This window comes from Siphateles boraxobius, unplaced genomic scaffold (genome assembly GCF_051911475.1).
Source record: "Siphateles boraxobius isolate OS27281-9 unplaced genomic scaffold, OSU_SipBor_1 12, whole genome shotgun sequence".
Taxonomy (NCBI): domain Eukaryota; kingdom Metazoa; phylum Chordata; class Actinopteri; order Cypriniformes; family Leuciscidae; genus Siphateles; species Siphateles boraxobius.
The window spans coordinates 1,592,423-1,617,178 of record NW_027508722.1 but is presented as its reverse complement, the minus strand read 5'-3'; the positions used below and the strand labels follow the sequence as shown (position 1 = coordinate 1,617,178).

At 39.1% G+C, this 24,756-nt stretch overlaps 1 protein-coding gene across 3 annotated transcripts in view; it reads left to right on the top strand.

Annotated features, from left to right (window-relative positions):
* Nucleotides 1–24,756, top strand: part of grik2 (glutamate receptor, ionotropic, kainate 2) — a 285,837-nt gene that overhangs the window by 110,451 nt on the left and 150,630 nt on the right. For all 3 annotated transcript variants that reach the window (XM_077206044.1, XM_077206033.1, XM_077206055.1), the window contains 2 exons: nucleotides 2,236–2,289; nucleotides 2,904–3,077. In XM_077206044.1, coding sequence (XP_077062159.1) covers nucleotides 2,236–2,289; nucleotides 2,904–3,077 — 228 coding nt within the window. The remainder of the gene's footprint in view (nucleotides 1–2,235; nucleotides 2,290–2,903; nucleotides 3,078–24,756) is intronic.

The following is a 24,756-nucleotide window of genomic DNA, read 5'->3' as shown; positions in this document are numbered from 1 at the left end:
AAATAAATAAACGACACAGTCAATTCATGTTTCTTTGTTCAAGCCCCACAATGTCCGCCCCAAATCCACTCTTCAGTACTGGCCCCCTGAACCGTTTATTAATTCCATGTAAGGATTTTTCCTTCCATCTGAGGAATTCAAGGTTTTTGTGAATTCTGCACTGCTCAGCTACTCCAGCAAACACACTTCGCCAAACCACACTTACCTGGAGCAGACAGCACAGAATGAGTTATGAGCCAGTTACAAAGGACACATTCTTGCGGTCAAAGAAAGCTGGACTGAGCGCAGCTGAATATGGGCTTTCGAGATGTGATCTACACAGTGTCTCGAAGATGCGGCACTGATGGTAACCAACAAGACATCCAGTGGCCAAAGATATTCAGCTGATGGACATAAAGTGGAGATAAATCAACAAATAAAAAAAATTGAGATATAATGAATATATCTATACGTCTATATATCCATTTTGTGTGAATGGCCCTGCCATAGTGACAAACTTAATTGGCAAATGGATTGGAATGATGTGGACTGTTGGAATCAAAATAAATAAAATAAACAATACTCTCACCTAAAGGATTATTAGGAACACCATACTAATACTGTGTTTGACCACTTTCGCCTTCAGAACTGCCTTAATTCTACGTGGCATTGATTCAACAAGGTGCTGAAAGCATTCTTTAGAAATGTTGGCCCATATTGATAGCATAGCATCTTGCAGTTGATGGAGATTTGTGGGATGCACATCCAGGGCATGAAGCTCCCGTTCCACCACATCCCAAATATGCTCTATTGGGTCGAGATCTGGTGACTATTGGGGCCATTTTAGTACAGTGAACTCATTGTCATGTTCAAGAAACCAATTTGAAATGATTTGAGCTTTGTGACATGGTGCATTATCCTGCTGGAAGTAGCCATCAGAGGATGGGTACATAGTGGCCATAAAGGCATGGACATGGTCAGAAACAATGCTCAGGTAGGCCGTGGCATTTAAACGATGCCCAATTGGCACTAAGGGGCCTAAAGTGTGCCAAGAAAACATCCCCACACCATTACACCAGCACCACCAGCCTGCACAGTGGTAACAAGGCATGATGGATCCATGTTCTCATTCTGTTTACGCCAAATTCTGACTCTACCATCTGAATGTCTCAACAGAAATCGAGACTCATCAGAACAGGCAACATTTTTCCAGTCTTCAACTGTCCGATTTTGGTGAGCTCTTGCAAATTGTAGGCTCTTTTTCCTATTTGTAGTGAAGATGAGTGGTACCCGTTGGGGTCTTCTGCTGTTGTAGCCCATCCGCCTCAAGGTTGTGCGTGTTGTGGCTTCACAAATGCTTTGCTGCATACCTCGGTTGTAACGAGTGGTTATTTCAGTCAAAGTTGCTCTTCTATCAGCTTGAATCAGTCGGCCCATTCTCCTCTGACCTCTAGCATCAACAAGGCATTTTTGCCCACAGGACTGCCGCATACTGGATGTTTTCCCTTTTCACACCATTCTTTGTAAACCCTAGAAATGGTTGTGCGAGAAAATCCCAGTAACTGAGCAGATTGTGAAATACTCAGACCGGCCCGTCTGGCACCAACAACCATGCCACGCTCAAAAATGCTTAAATCACCTTTCTTTCCCATTCCGACATTCAGTTTGGAGTTCAGGAGATTGTCTTGACCAGGACCACACCCCTAAATGCATTGAAGAGACTGCCATGTGATTGGTTGATTAGATAATTGCATTAATGAGAAATTGAACAGGTGTTCCTAATAATCCTTTAGGTGAGTGTATATTGGCTTATAAAGATGCTTCAATCATCTGATTGATGTAATGGCTTCCATTTTCTCAGCATACATTGATAAATGCAGTTCATTGGATTATTTTGCATGTTGTCTTATTTCCCTAAACTATTTTATAATATAAAATATATCAGATTTTCAGAAATCAATTTGGTTTATTTAGAGGTTGCACACAGACTTTGCCTGGAAGTTACTTTTTGCAGTATTTATGGGCAATAAAGAGAGCTCAGGGTGTTTCAGTGGTTTAAGGGAAAGAGACGGAAAGCTTCTCATGATTTCAGCTCACAGTCCCTCAGCATATAAAATTATTACGAGCCACAAAACATCATATAAACAAGAAATGCCATTATTTTCGCCTGCCTATCCTTCGATTCAGTGATAAATTGCACATTTTCAGAAGCATTGTTACTGTTCCCTTGCCTCAACATGATTCTTATTTTCTCAGGCTCTCGCAATGGGAATGATGACAGAGTATTACCACTACATTTTTACTACCCTGGTAAGTTACGTATGGATCTTTATTTTATAAAACACATTCAAAACCACAGCGATATCCATACAATTTTTTGCATTTCAGGCCATTATATTCCTTAACTGGAAATATTGATTTGTTTTTCCTGGTGCTGTTTCCTATTTTCACCACTGATGTGTTTTACGCTGACTGAGACCAAGACAACATTAGATTGTTATTTTTAAATGGCTTTTTTGGTCTCGAAGTCTAATCTGCAGGCCTAACTTTCATTAAAAATGTTTATTAGATTTAACCTATTGTTATGTACTTGTATTTAATTCAATACATAAAAGCATTGAGACGGTAGTTAAATCTAATGTAAATTGACTATTTTTTACAGTGCTTGTTGGTCACTAATTGTGACACATTTTTAGCTAATATTTATGTGTCACTATGAAAAACTGAAGGTCAAAATATATATTAAAATGCAAATACAGTTTAATGGGTGGTACATTTTCTATTTTTTCTAAATATCTACTAGTTTTTGGAATAGAGCTTGCATGTCAATGTAATTGTGATGTGTGTTAAAATGTACTGTAATGTGGTACAAATGTAACAGACATACCTATTGTGTATTTGTGTGTGTGTTTCACATTCTTTAGGATCTCTTTGCGTTGGATGTGGAACCCTATCGCTACAGCGGGGTCAACATGACAGGATTTCGTATCCTAAACACCGAGAACAGCCAGGTGTCCTCCATCATTGAGAAGTGGTCCATGGAGCGTCTCCAGGCTCCTCCTAAACCAGACTCTGGTCTACTGGATGGTTTCATGACAGTAAGAAGCTGTTACAGCATGTTTTGTTATTGTACAGGACAGTGGTTTCCAGCTGGCTTTGCTTCAAGACTCAGATTGTACGTGGCATAATGTGGGCGGCGTTGCTAAATTGTTTCTCATACTTACTGTAAGTAAACAAAAATAAACTAAATGTAATATTATACATTATAATTTGCTACACAGAACATACGGTCAGCACACACCATGTGTGCCCTTGTTTCAAGTCTGTGTTGTTTACCTCAAAGAGTTTAGATCATGGTTTGGATGAGGTCATGCCACACAACCCGGCCATGCTGGCATCTGCTTATTTTGGCTTTACCAAGTGACAGATGAATTTGTGCCAAAATGGAGTAGAGTTTGATTGGATGATGTTGTCTTTGACTTCAACATTGAAAGCCACTCCTATATGTATGATTACATGGATAGTGGTGTTTTATTATTTGCATTTTAGACAGATTTCCGCATTAATTGTTTTATGTCACTTACCGGTTATAGACACTTTAGCCTTAAGTTGTGACTTAAGTCATCAGAAAAGAATGATATGAAAATGCAGTCAATGTGATAATGGTAGAGTTTGTTTTTAATGAATGCTGGTATGAGCTGTAGGAAGCTGTTTGCTCTGTCGGTGCATAACACTATTCCCACGAGAGTTTGAACCCACAACATGCAGGGTACGCTGCGATCTGAAGTGTGTGTGTGATAAACAGGGACTCTACTGTAGTGATCTAAAACTGTCTGATACTAGCATACTGGCTCTATCCCAGTTCTTCCTCAACACCGTCTCTCCTAGCCGGGAAAAGGGCCAAAATATGAACTCACTAGAGGCTGGGTGAGACGGAAACAGAGGAAAGAGGAGAACTCGCATGCCAAAATGAACCAACCTGCCAAAATAACTCTCATGGGACACAACACAATGACATTTCACTGGACTCGTTGGTCTACGTCCTGTTTAGAGAGACATTTACACAGCTATGATAAGTGAAGACTTAGATTCTGTCATGATTCACTCACACTCATGTCATTTCAAATCTGTCTGACTTTCTTTGTTCTGTGAAACACAGTAGGAGATATTTAGCACAAAGCAATGGGTGGTTAAAAAGTACTGAAATGCCTTATAATCACTTTTCAAAATTTAAGGTCCTGTTCACAATCACACCAACGTTCGTTTTAATCTAACCAAACCTGACAAGTGTCAACACACCCTAAAGGGTCTCAAATATATTATTAATTAATAAAAAAAAAAAGCAGAAATTCAGAGTACAAGGTCTACTCACATTTCCAGCATTTTTTAAAAAGATATTAGCCATGAACAAACACTGACGAGTTTACACATTTTTAAACTTGTTTTTCCCCAAACTAAACTATTATTTGGATATCAGCCATCTCAGATAAGCCATCCCGAAATGTTATACGAAACCAAAACAAACTTTTGGCCAGAATAAACTACTGAGTAGACCAGATTTTATGCCAAAAGTATAGTTAAAAGTGTAGGTACAGTACATGAGACTTCTCTTTTGTATTACAGATGGGGAATCACACTTCTGAGCTTTAAAGTACAACACACACACACACACACACACACACACACACACACACACACACACACACACACACACACACACACACACACACACACACACACACACACACACACACACACACACACACACCATAAAAGCAGTCTGCTTGACTCATGTCTTATATTCCACATCTTCTGAAGCAGTCGTTGACTTCAAACCTGACATGACCTGTCTTCAGTTGTCGAGTTTGAATGTGCTCAAAGGCCAATGAGATTTGAGAGTTGGGACAGAATTTACTTAAATTTGTTCCTTACACAAATTCATTGTATAGCTGTGGAAGCACAACTTAAAATATAGCTCACAAGTTGTATAGATCACTATTATGACACTGCATTTCGAAAACACCTTTGTTTAAAACATTTACTGTAGAAATAGAATAGTTTGAAGAATCTAACCAGAAGGAAGTGAACTATATCCGCACACACACACACACACACACACACACACACACACACACACACACACACACACACACACACACACACACTGGATATAGACAGCAGAGGAGAGGCCAGCTGGATGGTAAATTTTCCCTTCTAACCCAGTCGATTAAAAGACTCAAAGCCTTTAATTAGCTGACTCAGCCTGCTTTACAGTCCAGCTCACACAGTAACTCATCGGTCTATCTTCACTCATCAGCTCAGAAAAAGGACAATCTCTCACTGTTCAAGGCTGTCCATCCACATGTCAATCCCTTCTAGTTGTAACATTGACAGCCATGATTATTTAGAAACCATAATGGTTCAGGTTTCCCTGAGAGCTGCATTTGAAGGCAGGCGTTAATCAATCCGCCAAATGGCAATCAGTCAGAGGCTAATGCAAATTGACACTGTAAAAAGTTTCTGTAAATGTTTGATTAGCAGTTTCACTGGTTCGCTATTTATGGTCCTGTTAAAGCTTTATATTGAACCACTGTAACTTATCAAGCTCAGATTGTGACAAATGCTTGGTGAGAAAAACAAAGAATCGTGGGAATTCAAATTGGTTCTTTTTACATTTTTAAAGCATTTTTTTCATGAGACAAAATATATATTATTTAATATGTATACAGTGCATCCACAGTCTATTCTATGACTGTTGTATAATGATGATGCATATTGCATTAACTTGAGTTCAGTACTCAAGATGTCAGGATGATATAATGAGTGTTTGTGAGGAAGAACTAGTAGACTCATTCATAATAACTCAATTAAATTCAACTTTATTCTCAAGCAGAACTGTTAATTATTGGAAAGAAATTACAAAGGCTACTCACATTTTCCACTGATGTATTTTGTGGTTTCTGTTCAACTGCTTTTGGAGAGAACTGCACCATTATTTGAGCAAGAATGTCGTGAATCCTGTTAATTGTGTAACAAAGCAATGCTTTCTTTTTCATTTAATAATCTCTTTATCTACAACAATCCTCAAATTGTATTTATTTATTTATATATTTTGAATGGAAAGAGTAACAACACTGTTGTTAGAGATTCATTCATGGACAGTGGGATATCAAATTCTACATGTTTTCTCTTTGGACAATAATTAATCTTCATATGGTGAAAGGCTGCCCTGAGTCATGGTTTAACATGGATAATGAAAATGACCTAACAAGGTCCTCAGACTTATTAGCATAATTTCCTTCCTTGCTAATTGCTTTAGCTTGTGCCTGATTTACTTGGAGGGAGCTCATCTACAGGACAACTCATCACTGAGCAGAAAACGCCCATTCAATGCTGCAGTGCCAGTGTCCTTGTGGGTTTATCTAAGGAGACAGAGCTGAAAAACAGTAAAGATAAAAGGGTCTTTAGTGGGACACCAACAGAGATGGGAAGGTCACTTTACAGTTTGCAGTTTTTTATCGCCGCAGTGGTGTGGACGTTTGTATATAGGCTACATATAATGACCCTAAATTAAATACATTTTGAAAAAATGAGGCTTCAACATCCATTTCATAACAAACGGCGTCTTTATTTTAGAATTTCCATCATCAAATCGACACTCTACAGTCTGTATAACATTCAAAATAAATAGCAGTAAATAATGGTAAGCTAAATAATATAAGAAAGTTAAATATTAAATTAGAGATAAATGCATCGTCATATAAACCGCTCTGCACTTTAGGAGGAATGTGGGACACGAGCAGGACAGAGACCGTTGCTGCGTACAAAATCAAATATTTCCCTAATATATAGTATGCAAAAATGAACGTATAAACAATAAGCGAAAAGTCCCCGGATGACATATTACTTATTTTTTTATTTTTTTTGCTTGTTTTTTATTGAAATCAAAAAAGTGCAATTCACAACACACAAATGCGATACCCTGGATGGTACAATATACATGGATACGTCCCATACAAAATACATGTCCATCACTCCCCTGAAGCCTGTATATCGTCCACAGAGAAAAGAAAATAGATATATATAGCCAGCATAAGCTTCACAGTACATAGGTATCATGGAATATACATTTGGATGGGGGACCACTGGTCCATAAATATATCCGTTTTCATCTGCAATCTCGCTGTAATTTGTTCCATATAGTACACTTCCTTCACCTTGTTTTTCCATTGAGAAATTGTGGGGGGCTGCGGTCTCAGCCAGGAGACTGTAATCATTTTTTTTGCAAGTACAAGCAGGATTTTCAAGAGATGAAAATGATAATTAGTCCTAATTTTGTTCTCAAAAATTCCCAGAATAATAAAGGATGGGTCCAGTCGAATCTTAATACTCAAAACATTTATCAATTTCATCTTGTATGTCTTTCCAATAGTTCAATAATTTTGGACAATCCCAAAATATATGAGTGTGATCTCCCACAAGACCACAGCCCCTCCAACATTTGTCTGAAGTCCCACTGGACTTAGATATGATAAAAGGGGTCCTAAAGAACCTTACTTTGATTTTCCACTCAAATTCTCTCAGCATTGGACTATTTGATATTTTATGCCCCTCTTGAAACATTTGTTCCAACATATTACTTCTGCTGAGATTCTGAAGTGCGCATTCGATGGACACTTTACAATCCCATGAAGCCACGAGAGAGGATTTTTGAATGGCAGGGAAGCAACGCAACTGGAGGGTTAGGTCATGTGACAGTAACAACATGGCTGATGTACTATATACACCATAAATATATGCCGCAAAGTAAGTTCAAATTAAAATGTAGTACCTACTCAGTGAGTATGCAATTTCAGATGCACCTCGTCTATTGTCTAACATCTTCATGTTTTCTGCTGATGTTCCAAGGCAATTGACACTTGTTGTAAAAAGGTCTGAAGATTGAAGAGCAACTTTTATCTTCCCCAGGTTCAAGACATTTAGGCTTTATTCGATGTTGAGCTTGCAGAGAAAGCGTGCCTTACCAAATCTAACAAGCACAAAATTTGACAAAAAATCTGTTTTTCTACTTTACCATGGTAACGGATGCAAATATAGTAATTAAAATAAATGAAAGGAAGAAACAATTTTTTTTTTTTTTTTTTTTAGAAATATTTATAATCCGGAAAATGCCGTGAGTGAAGATTTGGGAAAAGAAACGAGAGATTCCATGTCCAGTGGAATAACTGGAGTATTGTGGGGAAAATAGGGTGACTAGATTGCAAAACAGAATACAAAGCCAACAAATGGCTTAAATTTACGGGCTCATGTAGGCTATCGCTCTCATTTCGCACAAATCCAAATCCTGTTTACAAAAAGTTAGCAATTAAATATTACAACACAACCAACGCTTTGTGCTTCACGTGTTTCTAAATGTTCACGTTAAACATCATTCACATACAAAAAATGTGCTTTGGCATACCACCGCTGGTACAAGTTGACCAACACAGCCCCAGTCACTTTAAAATTGTTACTAGTAAAATAGCAGTATATTTTACAGTATCTTAAAATGAGAAACTCAAAATGACGTTTCAATGCAATAAAAAGCTCGAACCATTTCCGACCTCCACTTCATGCTGACTTTAAGACTTTTCAAGAATCTTCAAGAGTTGCCATTAAAATACAATAAAAAGTATAGTGGCGCAAAAATGACATAATTTAAGTAGATTCTGTGGTAAATTCTGTCCGTGTGTATCTGATGGATCTGTTGTCAGTGTCTTGCGGGAGATCTCTCTGATTGACAGCTCTCAGCGGGGAGTAAGCATGAGCTCGAAGGGGACCAGTGATCCTCAGACCCACCGGCACAACTCTATTCAAAACCCACCGTTCCACAAATAGCCCATAAAGCAGGAGTATCAACCTCCTTATCTTTCATTACACCCATTAAACATTCCTCAAGTCCTTTTTGCTTAACAAATGGGCTCCTTGAGGAGCTGCCAGCTTTCTCTGATCCCATTAGCCCCTCCATTCCAAGGTCATCACAGTATTGCCTAGAAAGAATCCCTGTTTAATGGCAATCCCTATACCCACAGGGCTTTAACACATTTAGGTTTTCTAGAATAATCCACGAGCCCCGGAGAGAAACGATTGAGCTCACTAGCCAGAAATGATTGAAATGATTCCATAATGTGTGGGTGCATGTGACGAGCAATTTGATGTTGCATTTGGCTGGGAAATGTCTTCACTGCGCCTTGGCTGTGTCTTCATTGCTGCGAGATGAGAATGTCTCTAAATCTCTGGTATTTGAGAAAACCCCCTCCTCCTCCAAATGAAGCCCCTTTAAGCCTTGGCCGACTGCCTTCTCTTCGGATACGTTTGGTTGGATGGTTTGGGTTTGGAGATTTGGCTCAGACCTGGGCCACATGCTGCTGGAGGTATTGCACTGGGGTTAGGTTGACATGAGGAGGATCTGACATGAGCATTTCGGCTCAGACCAAAATACTGAGCCAGCTTTAGTGCACCTGTACTTTGCAAGAATCTCCAGTCTTTCTGTCTGTGAAGGTTTTCCGTGGTAAGCAAGTGGCTTGTTTTTGTTTTTGTTTTTTTTTATCCCCAATACATTTTCCCACTCTAGAGAATGGATGTATTGTGAAATGGCAGCAGTTTAGCTCAGTTCAGAGCTGCTCTTCTGTCTACTGTTTACACAGGCATCTGCCTTCATAACCCTTCCTCATAAGTGACTGATTTGAATTAGACATCATCGTTCTGCTCAGGAGACTTGATTCCCATAGAGTTTGATGTTGCTAAGCTCATGTCATGGTACTTTAGTAAGCATAAAACATACACATTATTGCAAGTAATTACACCGGTCTACAATTGTTTAGAAGTCATCTGCTTCAGAGATAAAATGTGCAATTTTGATGTATTTTGATGTGCTGAATTGAACATGGCTACTCTTTCCAAGACATATAAGTTATGTGCATTTTAATTCTATGCACTGTAAATTGTGTAGATAATAGCTACCTTCCATTTGTCCTGTTAATGTAACACTTTAAAGATCAGCAAAAGGGTTACCTAAATCAAATTATGAAACAAAAGGCAAACAAATAAAATATTAATGTATTCATTAAATTTGAAGTCATCTACACTGCTCACACAAGTACAAGTCATCTCTGCTCACTTTGGATAAACAAAATAAATTTTTCTAAAATGAAAACAAAATTTTCTAACCCTTTGGGAAATTAAACACTGACAAATAAGAGAGCATGACACTGTATGGCTGGTGCAAAACTCAGTTCCTGGCGAGTTCATCTTCAGCCCTACTCAAACACCCCTGATCCAGCTCATCTTTTAGTCCTTCAGGCTTATATCAAAACTACATGTATGTGAACAGGATTAGAACTAAACTCTGCGGGACTGTGGCCCTCCAGGAATCGAGTTTAGCCCTTGCTGTATTTCTAGAGCTGATATAGGGTAGTTTATTCAGCAGAGGGATGTAAGCTTTGTGATGATTGCATTATCCATGATATCTAGGAGGAAAATAATGCAAATCATATCATGGATGATGCAATACCAGCTTCAGAATGCATCCTTCATTGCTTTGTCTTAAAAGCAAGTACTGTCTAAACCCAAACATAGATTTATTCATAGATCCAGTCAAATATGTATTTTAGTCATTTTCTGTTTTAAATAATCCCCTTTCCCTTTATCACTCACTTGTCCTCCGTCATTCCCAAGTCAAGGGTGGTATATACTGATCCAATAGCATCTTGAAAACTAGAGCCAATCAACAGTTTTAAGCATCATTTTCATTCTCAGTGACCCAGAATTAGTAAAGTTTGACTACATTTATTTCAGAAGAATTTTGGCTGTAGTCCAGTGTTATTATTACATTATAATGTCAGGATTCACTGGAAATAACAGGACCCAAACGCAGAGATGAGAGGTGAATGCTGATTTATTAACAACGAAGTGTCTAACAGCTGAACAGGCCAGAGACGGTCCCACAAGTCAAGTCACCTTTATTTACAGCGCTTTTTACAATACAGATTATTTCAAAGCAGCTTTAACAGGAAAATAATGCAACAAAGTTTGTTTCTAGAAGAAAATAGCATCAGCTTAAGTAAGTTCAGTGATGTTTCATTTTTGTTGTAAAAAGTTATTCATTTAGTTCATTTATATATATATATATATATATATAGGGTTAGGGTTAGGGTTAGGGTGGTTTGTATATATATACAAACTAAAAGATTTACATCTTTTAGTTTGTCAAGAGATTTAAAGCACCGTTTTTGAAGACTGCGCATGTGCGTACATGTTCTACTATTAGAACGAGCCTATGATTGAGTCTGGAAATAAAGCGAAATAACTGAGAAAAAAGAGAAATAGTCCTCAGATGCCATGTCTGTAATTTATAGCAAAACATCTAGCGTTAATTCGATCTCAAACAGATTCATTAAAAAAAGTTATTACTCCAACACGTGCGTGACGTCATAAACCAACGTAGTTGAACGTACAATTTGCGACAATATAGTTTCGGGAAACAGTCGTGACTAGCTAGTTGATTTCTTCAACAATGCATCGTACTATAGTAGTGAAGCAGCGAGTTACGTAGTTGTACGGGAAACACACCCCAAATCAGTTCAGTTCTCATATAATGCTGTCAGCGCAGGCAGATCAGTAATATTGTTGAATATTAAACTAAATTCAGAGGTCTAGACAAGAGACTCAGGCACAGGACTCAAACACACACAGACACACAATGCAACAGGGGAGAGACAAGACACAAGAACAAAACCACTAAAACATTAAATAAGTACAAGGCAGGGCAAACACTACAGTTATGTGACTGAAATTAAACCTATACTTCTAAGGGAAAAACATAAAAATAAAACACTAGAGTAAATAAAGTCAAACACGTCCACAATGAGAAAACTAGGTATTAGATAAGTGTAAAGAAGGCTAAATAAATCAAAGAAAAACCAAAGTAACAGAAACTAAATGTATAAATCTGAGAGACAGAACCAGACAAAAACAGAACAGATAATAGAACAATATAAAACAGAAAACTAGAATAGCTCAATTTAAACAAGACAACTACAGAAGACTAAATAATAAAGAGAAGTTAGACTGAGAGAACCTCAAAGCAAAAACTGCAAGGATGCAAGGAGTTACAACGACACACCTGGGTATGAACACAATACTAGAGAAATGTCTGAGACACAAACACAACACAACAGTCCAGCAAAAACACAAAGCAGGGAAGCACAATACTGTATAGAGGAACGCACATGAGGACCAGGTGAGCACAATTAGTCCGTTTACATTTAATCAAACAATTGTGAAATTGATATTTTTCATTACCTTTCAAAATTAAATAAATGAATATACATTTATGATGGAAACATCATTTCTGCGATGGTCAGTTTTGTCTCCACCAGCAATGTTTTCTTTCATTTTTGTTCTTTCTGAGCAAAAGCTTTTTCTATTTGTAGACATTTTGGACACCTGAGCAAAAGCATAGAGCAGTTATACAGTTAAACCAGACCTGTGCGGGTTATACTGTGTACTTAACTTGTATCTTTAGTGCTATTTCTATTTTATTTCACCCTTAAAACTACTTTTGTTAATCTAACGTATGATTTAACTATATTTTCAACAGAGCTGTTAAATGTGCCACTCTTTAACAAGAAATTAGGGAAGAGTGCGGCACAAACCAACACATTTTGGTTTTGGCTCAATTATTAAAAAACATTTAATAAGTTAAATTATTATTATTTTTTTCATTTTTTTTTACACAAGTAACATACACATCTCTCCTACAAGTGAAGACTTAAAGTTTTTTTTCTATGACCTGCCATTTTCGTACAGTTGCACTGAAAGTGACAGAAGTGGCAAACTTACCCCATATGCGGGGTTAATTGTAACAGACAGAGGGGTTAGTTGTAACACTTGTGTGTAATACATAATTCAGTACTATTTTATCTGTATAGTTTGATATTGTTTGTGCATCTGTATAGATAGATATCCATACATCCCTCCCTCATCCAATCATCCTTCGATTATGGATCAATATCATGGATAGAGATATAGGAAAGGGCTGCACAGTTTTGCAATAAATAAATAAAATCATCAAATATTGTAATTGCAATTGAATTATATTTGTGTGTGGCAGCTACATGCAAAATTATTATTATTAATAATAATAACAGTAATAATAATACATACAAGCTCAAAATCACATTTTAAAGGGTTTATTGCGTGAAAAACAGGCAATATTCAAAGTGATCAATGCATAATAAACAAATGTAAAAAAAATCATACTTTGACATTTAAATTCCAGTCCAACAAAGTTAAATGTGGAAAATTACATTTATGAATAAATAAATACTCAAACCTGAGAAGTTGTATGGCTCCCTGTTTTCATTTAATTATCCTTGTACTCTTGGCGGCTGAAGTGTAACACTGTGCTACAACTAACTCGCTGTGTAAAACATATTTCAAGCCTAGCCAACAGTTGCCAGGAGTTGCTGATATGTTTCAAAATTGTGCTATGTTTTAGCCAACAAGACAGTGATTAAGGTAACATAGAGTTAGATTTGGTGACATACTGTTGCTCGTCACGTCATTGCCTATCATGCCTTAAAATGCTGTCTAAATAGGCAGCTCACTTGTTTTTTGAAACGAGCTTATGTTTGTGCTGGCGGTTTTACATTTACCCCACTCACAACTGCACCAAAACTGCTAATTTTTGAATTGCAGAACACTGTGAAAACAGAAACATGACATGAAAAATGTGTCTCGGTTTGGTTCCACCTGATTGCAATTATGTTCTGGTTTTTGTTTTTTTGATTGGGGTTTTGTGCTGTGGAGTAGAAAAGTGCTGTCACACGGCGGCTGATCCGACACATGAGGCTAGATTAATGACTCCAGCCCTGCAGTGTAACGTCAGGTATCCAGTAAGACACGTGTCTCTGGAGGCAGGTAATGCCACAGACAGGAGGCATCATGTTGATTTTGGGAAGCTGAAACAGTGCCATTCCATTCCTCCCCTCTTTACTCTCATCTTTCCCTGAGGAATTCTTGCGGTTGCATCCTCTACCTCCTGGGAGACACAATGTGTTGCTTTCCAATTCCCCAAATCATATCTCATGAGCACCACAACAACACAACATGCCTTTGTCCTTCCCTGATCTGACCTCTGAACTAAGAGGAGAGCATCGGTTTCTCACTCCCATTTTCTTTGTTTCTTTTCTGTTATTGCTTTCCATTAAAACAGTAACTAAAAAGAGCACTTATCTAGAAGTTTGATCATTTCAGGGTGTTATATATTACTGGTCAAGAGTTTGGATTATGATTTTGTATCTCTTAAGCTCACCAAGGCTGTCTTAATTTGATTTAGAAAAAATCAGAAAAATAGTAATTATAAGGGAAATATTATTACACATTAAAATAGCTGTTTTGAATATATTTCAAAATGTAAATCTATTGCATCATATGAGCGTTTTCAACCATAAAATGTTTATTTTATAATTCTGAAATTTAAATACAAATAAGTACAAGCAAAAACATTTGTAGTTTGTTAAATATACATTTATGTCCATTGTCTATGGAAGCAACAACAATTCTTTAAAATATAATTTGACGAAGTGTTTTTTTCCTATAGCCTAGTCTACACAGTGTGTAGGTAACTATAAAGTGTACTCTAATCTTAGAATATTGTAGGTACAAAATTAATAGGGCCCTGAAGTTGCCGTCTTTTGGTGAATTTCTTAGTTCCCTTTCAAGGGAACTCGAGCTGCGTTTGAGACGCGATGGGAACGCTCTGCGTGATTACGTCGTGGAGCACGTGTAAAATCAGTCCAATGGAAGCCCACTACGACATAGGTGACGTCATAGACCAGGAAACTATATAGCAGCCCTGAAATCAGACCGCGACAGCTTCTGTACCTTCAGCAAGCGCTCTCTGTATATCTGTCCTTGTCTATTTATTGTTGTCTGTCAAGCCCAATATATCTATCATTATTATGGCGAGCAAGCAAGATTATAGACGGTGTGTTGTTCCCTGCCCTCGTTATATACGGGTGAGGACACACATCAGCTTTGTGTTGCTTGTTTGGGAGTGGAGCATGCCCAGTCAGTCCTCGAGGGGGCTGATTGTGTGCATTGTATGAGTCTATCTATGAAGACGCTCCGCTCTCGCCGATCGTTCTTTGAGGAGGACGGTTCGGTTCGCGCTCCCCGCGCGGGTCCCGCTGTTGCCTAGACACGGCGACTCGCATTTTGGGGTTCGAAAACGGATCTGACAGTGTGGGTTGGGACGGGCCCCGCCCTATCTCAGCTTTCACCTGCAGATCCAGTGTGCTGCGATTTCCAGTTCCGAGGAATTGGTATCGTTTGTGTTTTGTTAAGAAAAAGTGAACAAAACAAATAAAAATATTAAGAAAAAGGCAGATGTTTGATTTTTCAATAAATAGGCAGCTCATAACTCTGTTGAAGAAAGAGGAGCTTTTAAAAGGAGGTTTTTCTAATGCTGTTGCTAGTTAAATATTTACTGGACAGCTGAACATTATGAGAGTGAAAATAAAAAGAGGTTATTAGATGAAATATATCTAAAAAAAAAAAAAAACATGAAAACTCTGTATCTCAGCCTCCTCGTCGGGGATTACTGGTTTTTCCCTATCTCCACACTGAGGTGTCGAGATCGTGGAATAAACCGGTTTCTATTTTATGTGTTTAATACCCAAACGTCTAACTAGAGTAATGTTATGGGTATTAAGTATCATGGTATGACAGTGCCTTGGATTATAGAGACGCTTGCGAGCTTTCTCTCTCCCGAGTCGGCGTCATGATTTTTAACCCACCAGCCATCTTTAATAATAAATACATTTTATTAGGCAGTACTGGTGGGTAAAGTATTTAAGGACATAGATGAATGTGGGGATGTCAGCATTGACTCTATTCGAGAATATATATATATATATATATATATATATATATATATATATATATATATATATATATATATATATGTATACGTTTTTCTGATATAAAAATAAAGAAAAAGAAGGATAAAAATGTCTGTTCTTCTGGACGCTCCACTTTCAAGAAAACTAAACCTTTCAGCGGCGTTTCAGAGGTTTCTTCCTCACCAATCTATGTTCCTGAAACTGGCATAGAGTGCAAAGAAGAAGACCTGATGCCGAGGCTATCAGGCTTCTAAGGGTGGTCCCCTCCGGGGTAGGGACGGTTTTGAGAAATCTTTTCTCCTCGGCGCCCTCTGGGGTGCGACTCTCTGAGGAGGGTCGCAGCGCTGCCAGTTCGGTTGTTCCCTGCCGGTTCGCCGTTCAGGGCACCGAGGTGTCAGCGTCCCCATACGATCCTCCGAGGAGGGTCGTAGAGCAGTCAGTTCGGTCTCCCTGCCGGTTCGCTGTTTCAGGGTGCTGAGGTGCCTGCTTTTTCCTACGATCCTCCGAGGAGGGTCGTAGGAACTAAGCTAGTTAGAGGTAGGCAAGATCTGAGGACTGTCGTCATCTCTAATAAAGCTTAGACAAGAAGTCCTGTCAAATGAAAAAAAAAAAAAGAGGGACGGTTTTGAGAAATCGTTTCTCCTAACGGCGCCCTCTGGGGTGCGACTCTCTGAGGAGGGTCGCAGCGCTGCCAGTTCGGTTGTTCCCTGCCGGTTCGCCGCTTCAGGTCGCCGAGGTGTCAGCGTCCCCGTGCAATCCTCTGAGGAGGGTTGTAGAACGGTCAGTTCGGTTGTTCCCTGCCGGTTCGCCACGTCAGGGCACCGAAATAATTGTTCAATCAAATCTAGAGGCCAGTCTCGAGAGACTGGATCCCTTATCGGAATTTCTGGCAGCGTGGAAACTTCTGCCAAATATTTCTCTATGGGTCCTGCATATAATAGAAAAGGGTTACAGAATTCAGCTCGATTCTCGTCGGCCCAGATTTCAGGGGGTCCTCCCTACGGTAGTGGACTCACAGCAGGCTCTGGTTATGGAGCATGAAGTACTGACACTTCTTCAAAAAGGAGCTATAGAAAGGGTTTCTCCTCCCAGCAGAGAGTCGGGGTTTACAGCCGTTACTTCATTGTTCCAAAGAAGGATGGAGGGTTGCGTCCTATTCTAGATCTGCGCCATTTAAACAGCAGAGTTCAGAATGCTTACACTCAAACAGATTGTATCACAGATTCAGTCCAAGGACTGGTTTGTCACAATAGACTTGAAGGACGCGTACTTCCAAGTATCTATCCATCCTCATCACAGGAAGTTCCTGAGGTTCGCTTTAAAAATGGGGGCGAAGCATACCAGTATCGGGTTCTTCCATTTGGCCTCGGTTTATCACCCCGCACCTTTACAAAATGCGTGGATGCAGCTCTGGCTCCTTTGAGACTCCAGGGCATTCGCGTATTATATTATATCGAAGATTGGTTGATCCTAGCTCAATTTGAGCATATGGCAGTTCGGCATTAAGATGTCGTTCTGTCTCATTTAAAGATGTTGGGGTTGCCACTCAACGCCAAGAAGAGGGTGATCCTCCCAGCTCAGAGGACCACTTTTCTAAGTGTATTATGGGTTTATCTAGGCCAGTCACTCACTGTGAAACAGTTTCAGACTGTGGGTCTCATGGCAGCTGTGTCCAACGTAATTACTTTTGGCCTTCTGTTCATGAGACCCCTGCAGTGGTGGCTCAGGACCAAGGGGTTTTCTCCGAGGGGAAATCCGTTTTCGCATGATCAAGGTCACGCGGCTATGCCTACGTGCCTCGGTCATGTGGAAGAACCTTGGTTCCTCGCCCAGGCCCAGTGTTGGGGGTTTCTTGTCGACGCATAATGCTATCGACGGATGCTTCCCTCACAAGTCGGGAGTGATCATGAGTGGTCGCTCGGCGGAGGGTCCGGACAACACACTGACGATCTCGTATATCAGAGCAGATATCCTGTTGAGGCAGGGGCTGAGGCCCGGGGAATGGAGACTTCACCCCGAGGTGGTGGAGCTCCTATGGGAGATCTTTGGTCAAGCTCAGGTCGATACTTTTCACATCATACGATACAACCCATTGTCCGCTATGGTTTTCCCTCACATATCCAGCTCCTCTCGGACTGGACGCTATGGTGCAGGTGTGGCCGAGGCTGCACTTGTACACATTCCCCCCGATATCAATGCTCCCGGGAGTTCTGCTGGGGTGCGACTCTCTGAGGAGGGTCGCAGCGCTGCCAGTTCGGTTGTTCCCTGCCGGTTCGCCGCTTCAGGGCGCCGAGGTGTCAGCGTCCCCGTGCAATCCTCTGAGGAGGGTTGTAGAACGGTCAGTTCGGTTGTTCCCTGCCGGTTCGCCGCTTCAGGGCACCGAAATGTTTGTTCAATCAAATCCAGAGGCCAGTCTTGAGAGACTGGTTCCCTTATCGGAATTTCTGGCAGCGTGGAAACTTCTGCCAAATATTTCTCTATGGGTCCTGCACATAATAGAAAGGGGTTAAACGGAGTTGTGGAAATGGTGGGCTTGGCCTCTGAGGGGGCCCAGCTCATAGAATCCGGTCTCTCGACTGAGGTCGTTGAGACCGTCCTTCAATCCAGAGCTCCTTCCACGAGAAAACTATGTACATTGAAATGGAAACTGTTCTCTACATGGCGTGGAGAACGTTTTTTAAATCTTGTTAACTGCCCGGTTGGTACAGTTCTCGATTTCCTACAAGACCGTTTCTCTGCTTGATTATCTCCCTCTACCTTAAAGGTGTACGTAGCGGCTATATCTGCTTATCACCCCTCTCGGGGCTTCTTCTCTTGGGAGAGATCCTCTTATTATTTGTTTTCTCCGTGGTACATTGAGGCTCAGGCCTGCACTGCAATCTAGAGCACCGGTTTGGGATTTGGCCATTGTACTTGAGGGTCTGGCCTTGGCTCCCTTCGAGCCCATCGAGGAGGTTTCAGAAAAATTCCTCACTCTATAGACTATATTTCTCCTTGCTATTTCATCTATCAAGAGAATTGGTGATTTACATGCTCTGTAGGTTGCTCCTTCATGTCTGGAATTTGCACCTGGTATGGTGAAAGCATTCCTCTACCCTAGACCGGGTTATATTCCTAAGGTCCCACTAAATGTTGGGGGCCCAATAGTGCGGCAGGCCTTTTAGATGCCTACGTTCACAGAGCTGCTCTGTGGCGTAAATCTGAGCAATTATTAGTTTGTTTTGGGTCACTCAAGAGAGGATGCCCTAAATCTAAACAGGTGATGAGTAAATGGATAGTCGAGGCTATTTCATTGTCTTATGAAGCGGCCAGACAGACTTCACCTATGGCTGTTCGGGCCCTTTCTTCTCGGAGTATGGCGGCCTCTATGGCCTTAATTTCGGGAGTTTCCCTTCTTGACGTGTGTAATACGGCAGGATGGTCCTCTCCGCATACATTTGTCAGGTTTTATGACCTTGACCTCTCCACTCCTGGGGCGAGGTTGCTTGCTTCTTAGTGTGCGCAGGACTTCACACAGAACGGGCATTTGTCACTATGGCGTAGTGGTTATGGGTTCCCATCGCGTCTCAAACGCAGCTCGAGTTCCCTTGAAAGGGAACGTCTCAGGTTACGTATGTAACCCTGGTTCCCTGATAGGGAACGAGACGCTGCGTTTGCCTGCCATACTTCCTGCATGCCCTGATCGACTTGCTTCAGGTTTTTCAGAAGCTGTCGCGGTCTGATTTCAGGGCTGCTTTATAGTTTCCTGGTCTATGACCTCACCTATGTCGTAGTGGGCTTCCATTGGACTGATTTTACACATGCTTCAGGACGTAATCACGCAGAGCGTTCCCATCGCGTCTCAAACGCAGCGTCTCGTTCCCTATCAGGGAACCAGGGTTACATACATAACCTGAGACGTTTTGAAGCTAAACTTTACCTTGCTCTGTCAGTGCTTTAATGCTTTTAAATCCTTTGTTTCTATAAGCTACATATGTGGAAGACTGAATCAATGCAGGATTTATAGGCCTAATAAGCTATTCTCAATATTCTTGAATAGTCACGGTAAATATGTTATCATGTATATAAACATGTATAATACGGATAAGATGACATTACATTAATTATGGCAATGAAAGCTTAAGTAAAGTTTTATTATAAGTAATAATAGTTTTTAGTTTTAACCGAATGTTTGAGGTAAGATCAAATAAATAAAACAGCAAATAAATAAAAAAAAATAAAAAAAAATTATTCAACAAGGGTGCATTAAATTGTTTAAAAAGTGACAGAAAAGGAATTTATAATGTTTAAAAAACATTTCTATTTAAATTAAATGTTGTTTTTCTTTTCACAAAACTTGTAATAAATTGCACAGCGCAACTGTTACAGCATTGATAATAATATTTTTTTCAGCATAATTAGAATGCAAATCAGCAAATCATCATATTATACTGATTTCTGAAGGGTCATGTGACACTGAAGACTGGAGTAATGATGCTGAAAATTCCGTAAGAATTTGACATTTTAGAGAAGTTATTTTAAATTGTAATAATATTTCACTACTGTATTTCTATGAAATAAATTCAGCCTTGGTGAGCAGAATAGACTTCTTTCAGAAACGTTATTCTTCCAAAACAACAACATTATTCCAAACTTTTAAGCGTCAGTGTAAGTTAGATTGATGAAGCTTCCCAGTTTCTGTGAGAGAGTTTGCTGTTGTTGCACTGGCTTTGCTTCAGTCAGCACCTGAAGCCATCATTAGATCTGTGTCTCTGACTGCTGGTGGACTCTCTGCATGTTTAGCCGTGGTTGTCATGATCTGTGCCAGCTCAGCAGCCGACGCTACACGCCACCTCAGGGTTCGAGTTCAGGAACAGATCAGCAGAGAGGAACGCTCTTCTACATCAGCCCTCTGGGACTAACGTCTTCATACACTCATACCACAACAGAAAAAATTTTGTATTGCCATCTGGCAATTTCAAAGAGCGTTTGAATTTTAAAAATCACATTTGCTTTCCAAATTATGCAAGAACCACTAATAATATAAACTCAGGCTCATTGGAGAAACGTGCCTGTGGCGACATTTCTGCAAAATTATATTGTTGCATATTGCAAGTTTTGCAACACTGTCAAAATGAAATGTCCAGTGAGTGACGCTGATGTTCAGTTTTATCGGAAACAAATCTGGCTACATTATATTACATCGTTTTTTGTACATTTCGTGCCAGTTCTGAATTGAATTGTCTCAATGAGTGTCTCTAATAGTTTAATGCTCATAACCACATAAATTCCACACCACCTACATTAAACCCTAAACATACCTGATAGTGTTAAAAAAGCAAATGTGAAATAAAAACATTTGCTGAAGCAACCGTGGCATTTTAGACTCTCTTATCATGACTCGTGTTTCACGGGAAGTGCACTGCTGTATCAGGTGTATCGAGTGAGTTTACTACTTCAGAGAAGACACACATATGAGCTGGTCATGTGATGGAAACATCAAAATTTATGTTTTACTATTTATACTTTTTTATGCTCTTTTGTCCATATTGGTCTGCATGTGTATTTCATGTGAATGTACCAAATTGCAATTAAAACACTAAAGTTCGTTGTACAGTTGTGCAATGACAAATTCTATTATATTCTATTTTACGAATCATGCCCTATGGTAATTTGGTAGAAGTGATTTGAGGTAATAACAATACCAATAATAAAAATACCAATAATAATAATATTGTGCAACAAACTGCATTAAAATAAGTCTAGTTAATCATGATTTGTGTGAAAAGGAATACAATGTTGGTGTTTTGCTGCCACTAGTGTTAATTTCAGCTGGACGATTCAGTATATGAGTAGGTGTATTTTAGGGGATTTGCAAAAATCTAGGTAGATGCAAATCATTTGTCAATGAGCTTGTGTTAAATAATATTGCTCATACTGTGAATAAGGCAATTTGAACTTGCCCATAACCCTAAGTACTAAACTTTGGCACGTGCCTTGTCCTGCACCATTTGTTTTATGAATATTATATCTTAAATCATGTGGCTCATGAGGGGAGTTGTGCTATTACTTCTGAAGAAAAACAAACAAAGACCTATAAGACTTTCTGTTGTACAATAAAACAAGCAGAAACATGCCATAGATGTACAATAAATTAGGCACAGGAGCCACAGACACCAGAATATCTTTTAACTTGGGTTAGTAAACATCACAACAACCAAGAACACTTTATCAACCCCATCGCAACACAATATTAGCAAAAGAATCGAGCAACCACCCAGAATGCCCTAGTAACCCATTCACACCCTAGCAACCACTCAGAACACCTTAGCAAACGCAAAGCAACACCTCGGCAACGAGCCACAACATTCTAGGCTTCCGATTCAGAATTGTGAATGAAAATAACAACTTTCCAACACAACATTGTTGATTATTGTGAATTTTTTGATTATTGTCTAGTTGTAAAGTTGTGTGTGCTGGACAAAGGGACAAAACATAATAATATAGCTCTATTAACACCTTACATGACGTCCTAATAGGACATGATGCGATGCTGTGACACATAATAGAAGGTATCTTTTATATGTTAATCACAGTTTTTGTCAATGGTTTCTATTCTCCAACACTGCGACTGACAGCGTATGTACTTATTGTGTTTTCTATGATTTTGAAATGGTTTAATTTGAGTTTGCATGACTAACAGCCATAATGAAAGCGACAATGGATAATTTACCTCAGATCTTGAAATAGCTAAAAGGAAATGAAGAACTGTGAACTCTGTGTGAACATGCAAATATATTCCATTACAAAGACTGTAGCAGTATGCATTTTGAATAATGTTAAAATGGTTTAATTTCTATTAATTTTATTCTCGATGACAAACTGCAAAGCAATGCTACAACAACCACCTGGAACACTCTAGCAACAACTTAAAACACCTTAGCAACCACCTAACACTGTCCTAGCAACCATATAGTAAGTGTTTAATTAACTGTGTGTAGTGGTCTCACTACCAAGACTCAATTAATAAGGCTCCATGGTAGACCATTTAAGAGCATATCAATTTATGTGAGTCACAATAGAGGCCTGTTTAATTGGCGAGGCCATTCTTTGTCCTCCAAACTAATTTATTTCTCCCAGAAGAGGAGTTTGAGCATGCATACATTGGTTCAAGGTTACTTAGATATGGCACTGACCTGTCATATCTTTACAAAGAATGGAGAAAGATTAAAAAAAAATAGTTGAATAAAAGACATGAAGCTTCTATTTACAGAAAACTACCATTAATTCTATATCTTTACTTGAAGATTGGGTGAAGTGACCAAAATCTTATTTCACAATATGAGTACTTTTATTTCACAGTAACAATATATATGTTACAGTATAGTTATTTTTTTCTGAAAATAAGGTTCATACAATATTTAAATACAGTCAATAAAAAACAGAGATATAGAAGAAATAAGAAGTGCTTTATTACGTATTTAAGGTAGGTCTATCTAATAGAATAATGAAAAAACACTGGATAGACTTTGCTGTATAAATGAAATATGCTGATTCTTATTAAACATACACAAGTTATTCAGTCAAAAGCAGTGAGTGGTTTTCTCTTTGTCTATTGCCATTTTGTTAACTTTAAAATAGACAGTTCAGTAAGCTGCTGGCATTTTAAGGCTGTGTGTCCACCAAAGCGTTTTTTCACGCAGCTGTCATATTTTTCCAATTGTTTTCAAAGTGATCATCACTGTCACTTTTTACACAGCCGTCCAATCACAGTGGAGGAGGGGCGGGACAAATATCACAAATATCAACCAGCAGAGCTAACTGAACAAAATGGATGAAAAATAAATTTTTAGTATAAAAAAAAAATTATCTACGAAATCAGTTACAAGTAAACTGTGCTGCGGTTATTCTGTATCATAGCAACGAATCGTCTCAACTGAAAAAACGCAGCGCTGCCAAAACGCTCTCAAGCGCCCACAGCTAGGCGTTTTCAGCAGAGCGTATAGCGTTTTCAGCTGGCTAAAAACGCTTTGGTGGACACACGGCCTGAGGCCTAATGTACACATCCAAGTATGGAATTCTATATGCCAAATTCCATTTTTGGAATTTTCAAATATCAAATGATGCATTTAAAAGTGTGCGTTCTGAACGCTGTGTAACTGCATGTGTTGTGCTTGCCCTTTCTCTGACCCCTCTACATTGCTCAGAGCAGAACAGATTCAAGTTTAAATGCAGGCACTCAAACACTAGTTTGATGTCACTCTTGCCCCCTGGGTTTCATGTTTTCTTCTATTCTTCCAGCTACAAGATAAAGAACTTAATGCAATCTTACTAAGTGACACACATTACTAGCACTGTTGTAGTACACACAATCATTTTCAAAGTACAAACCAGAGAAAAGTGTTGAAATGTGATAATAGGATGAGCTATAAACACATTACTTCTTACTCAAATGATGTTATATTTATTACGTCACGTTATTTTCCATCCCTCTCAAATGAAACATTTCTGCACAAATGAGCAGAATATACTGGCATGTTCCCGTATTTTGAGCTTTGAGATGGCCATGACTTGTCATATGAGATGTTTCTCACTATGCCATAAAGCTGTCCAACAGTGGTAAAATGAAGAGGGTAGACATGTAACACGAGTTTATGAGTTGGGTTTTGTCAACAGTGGTCAGATAAACTGGATAACATCCAAAACAAATCAGTTTGAAATGTTAAATATCAGTAATAAGCCACAACACGCTAATATTGTGGTGGCAACTTTTGCATAGACAAAAGTGACAATTTTGAAAATATAAATGAGGCAACCATCCAGTGGTCACTGTTGTGTGTTGCCCCTCATC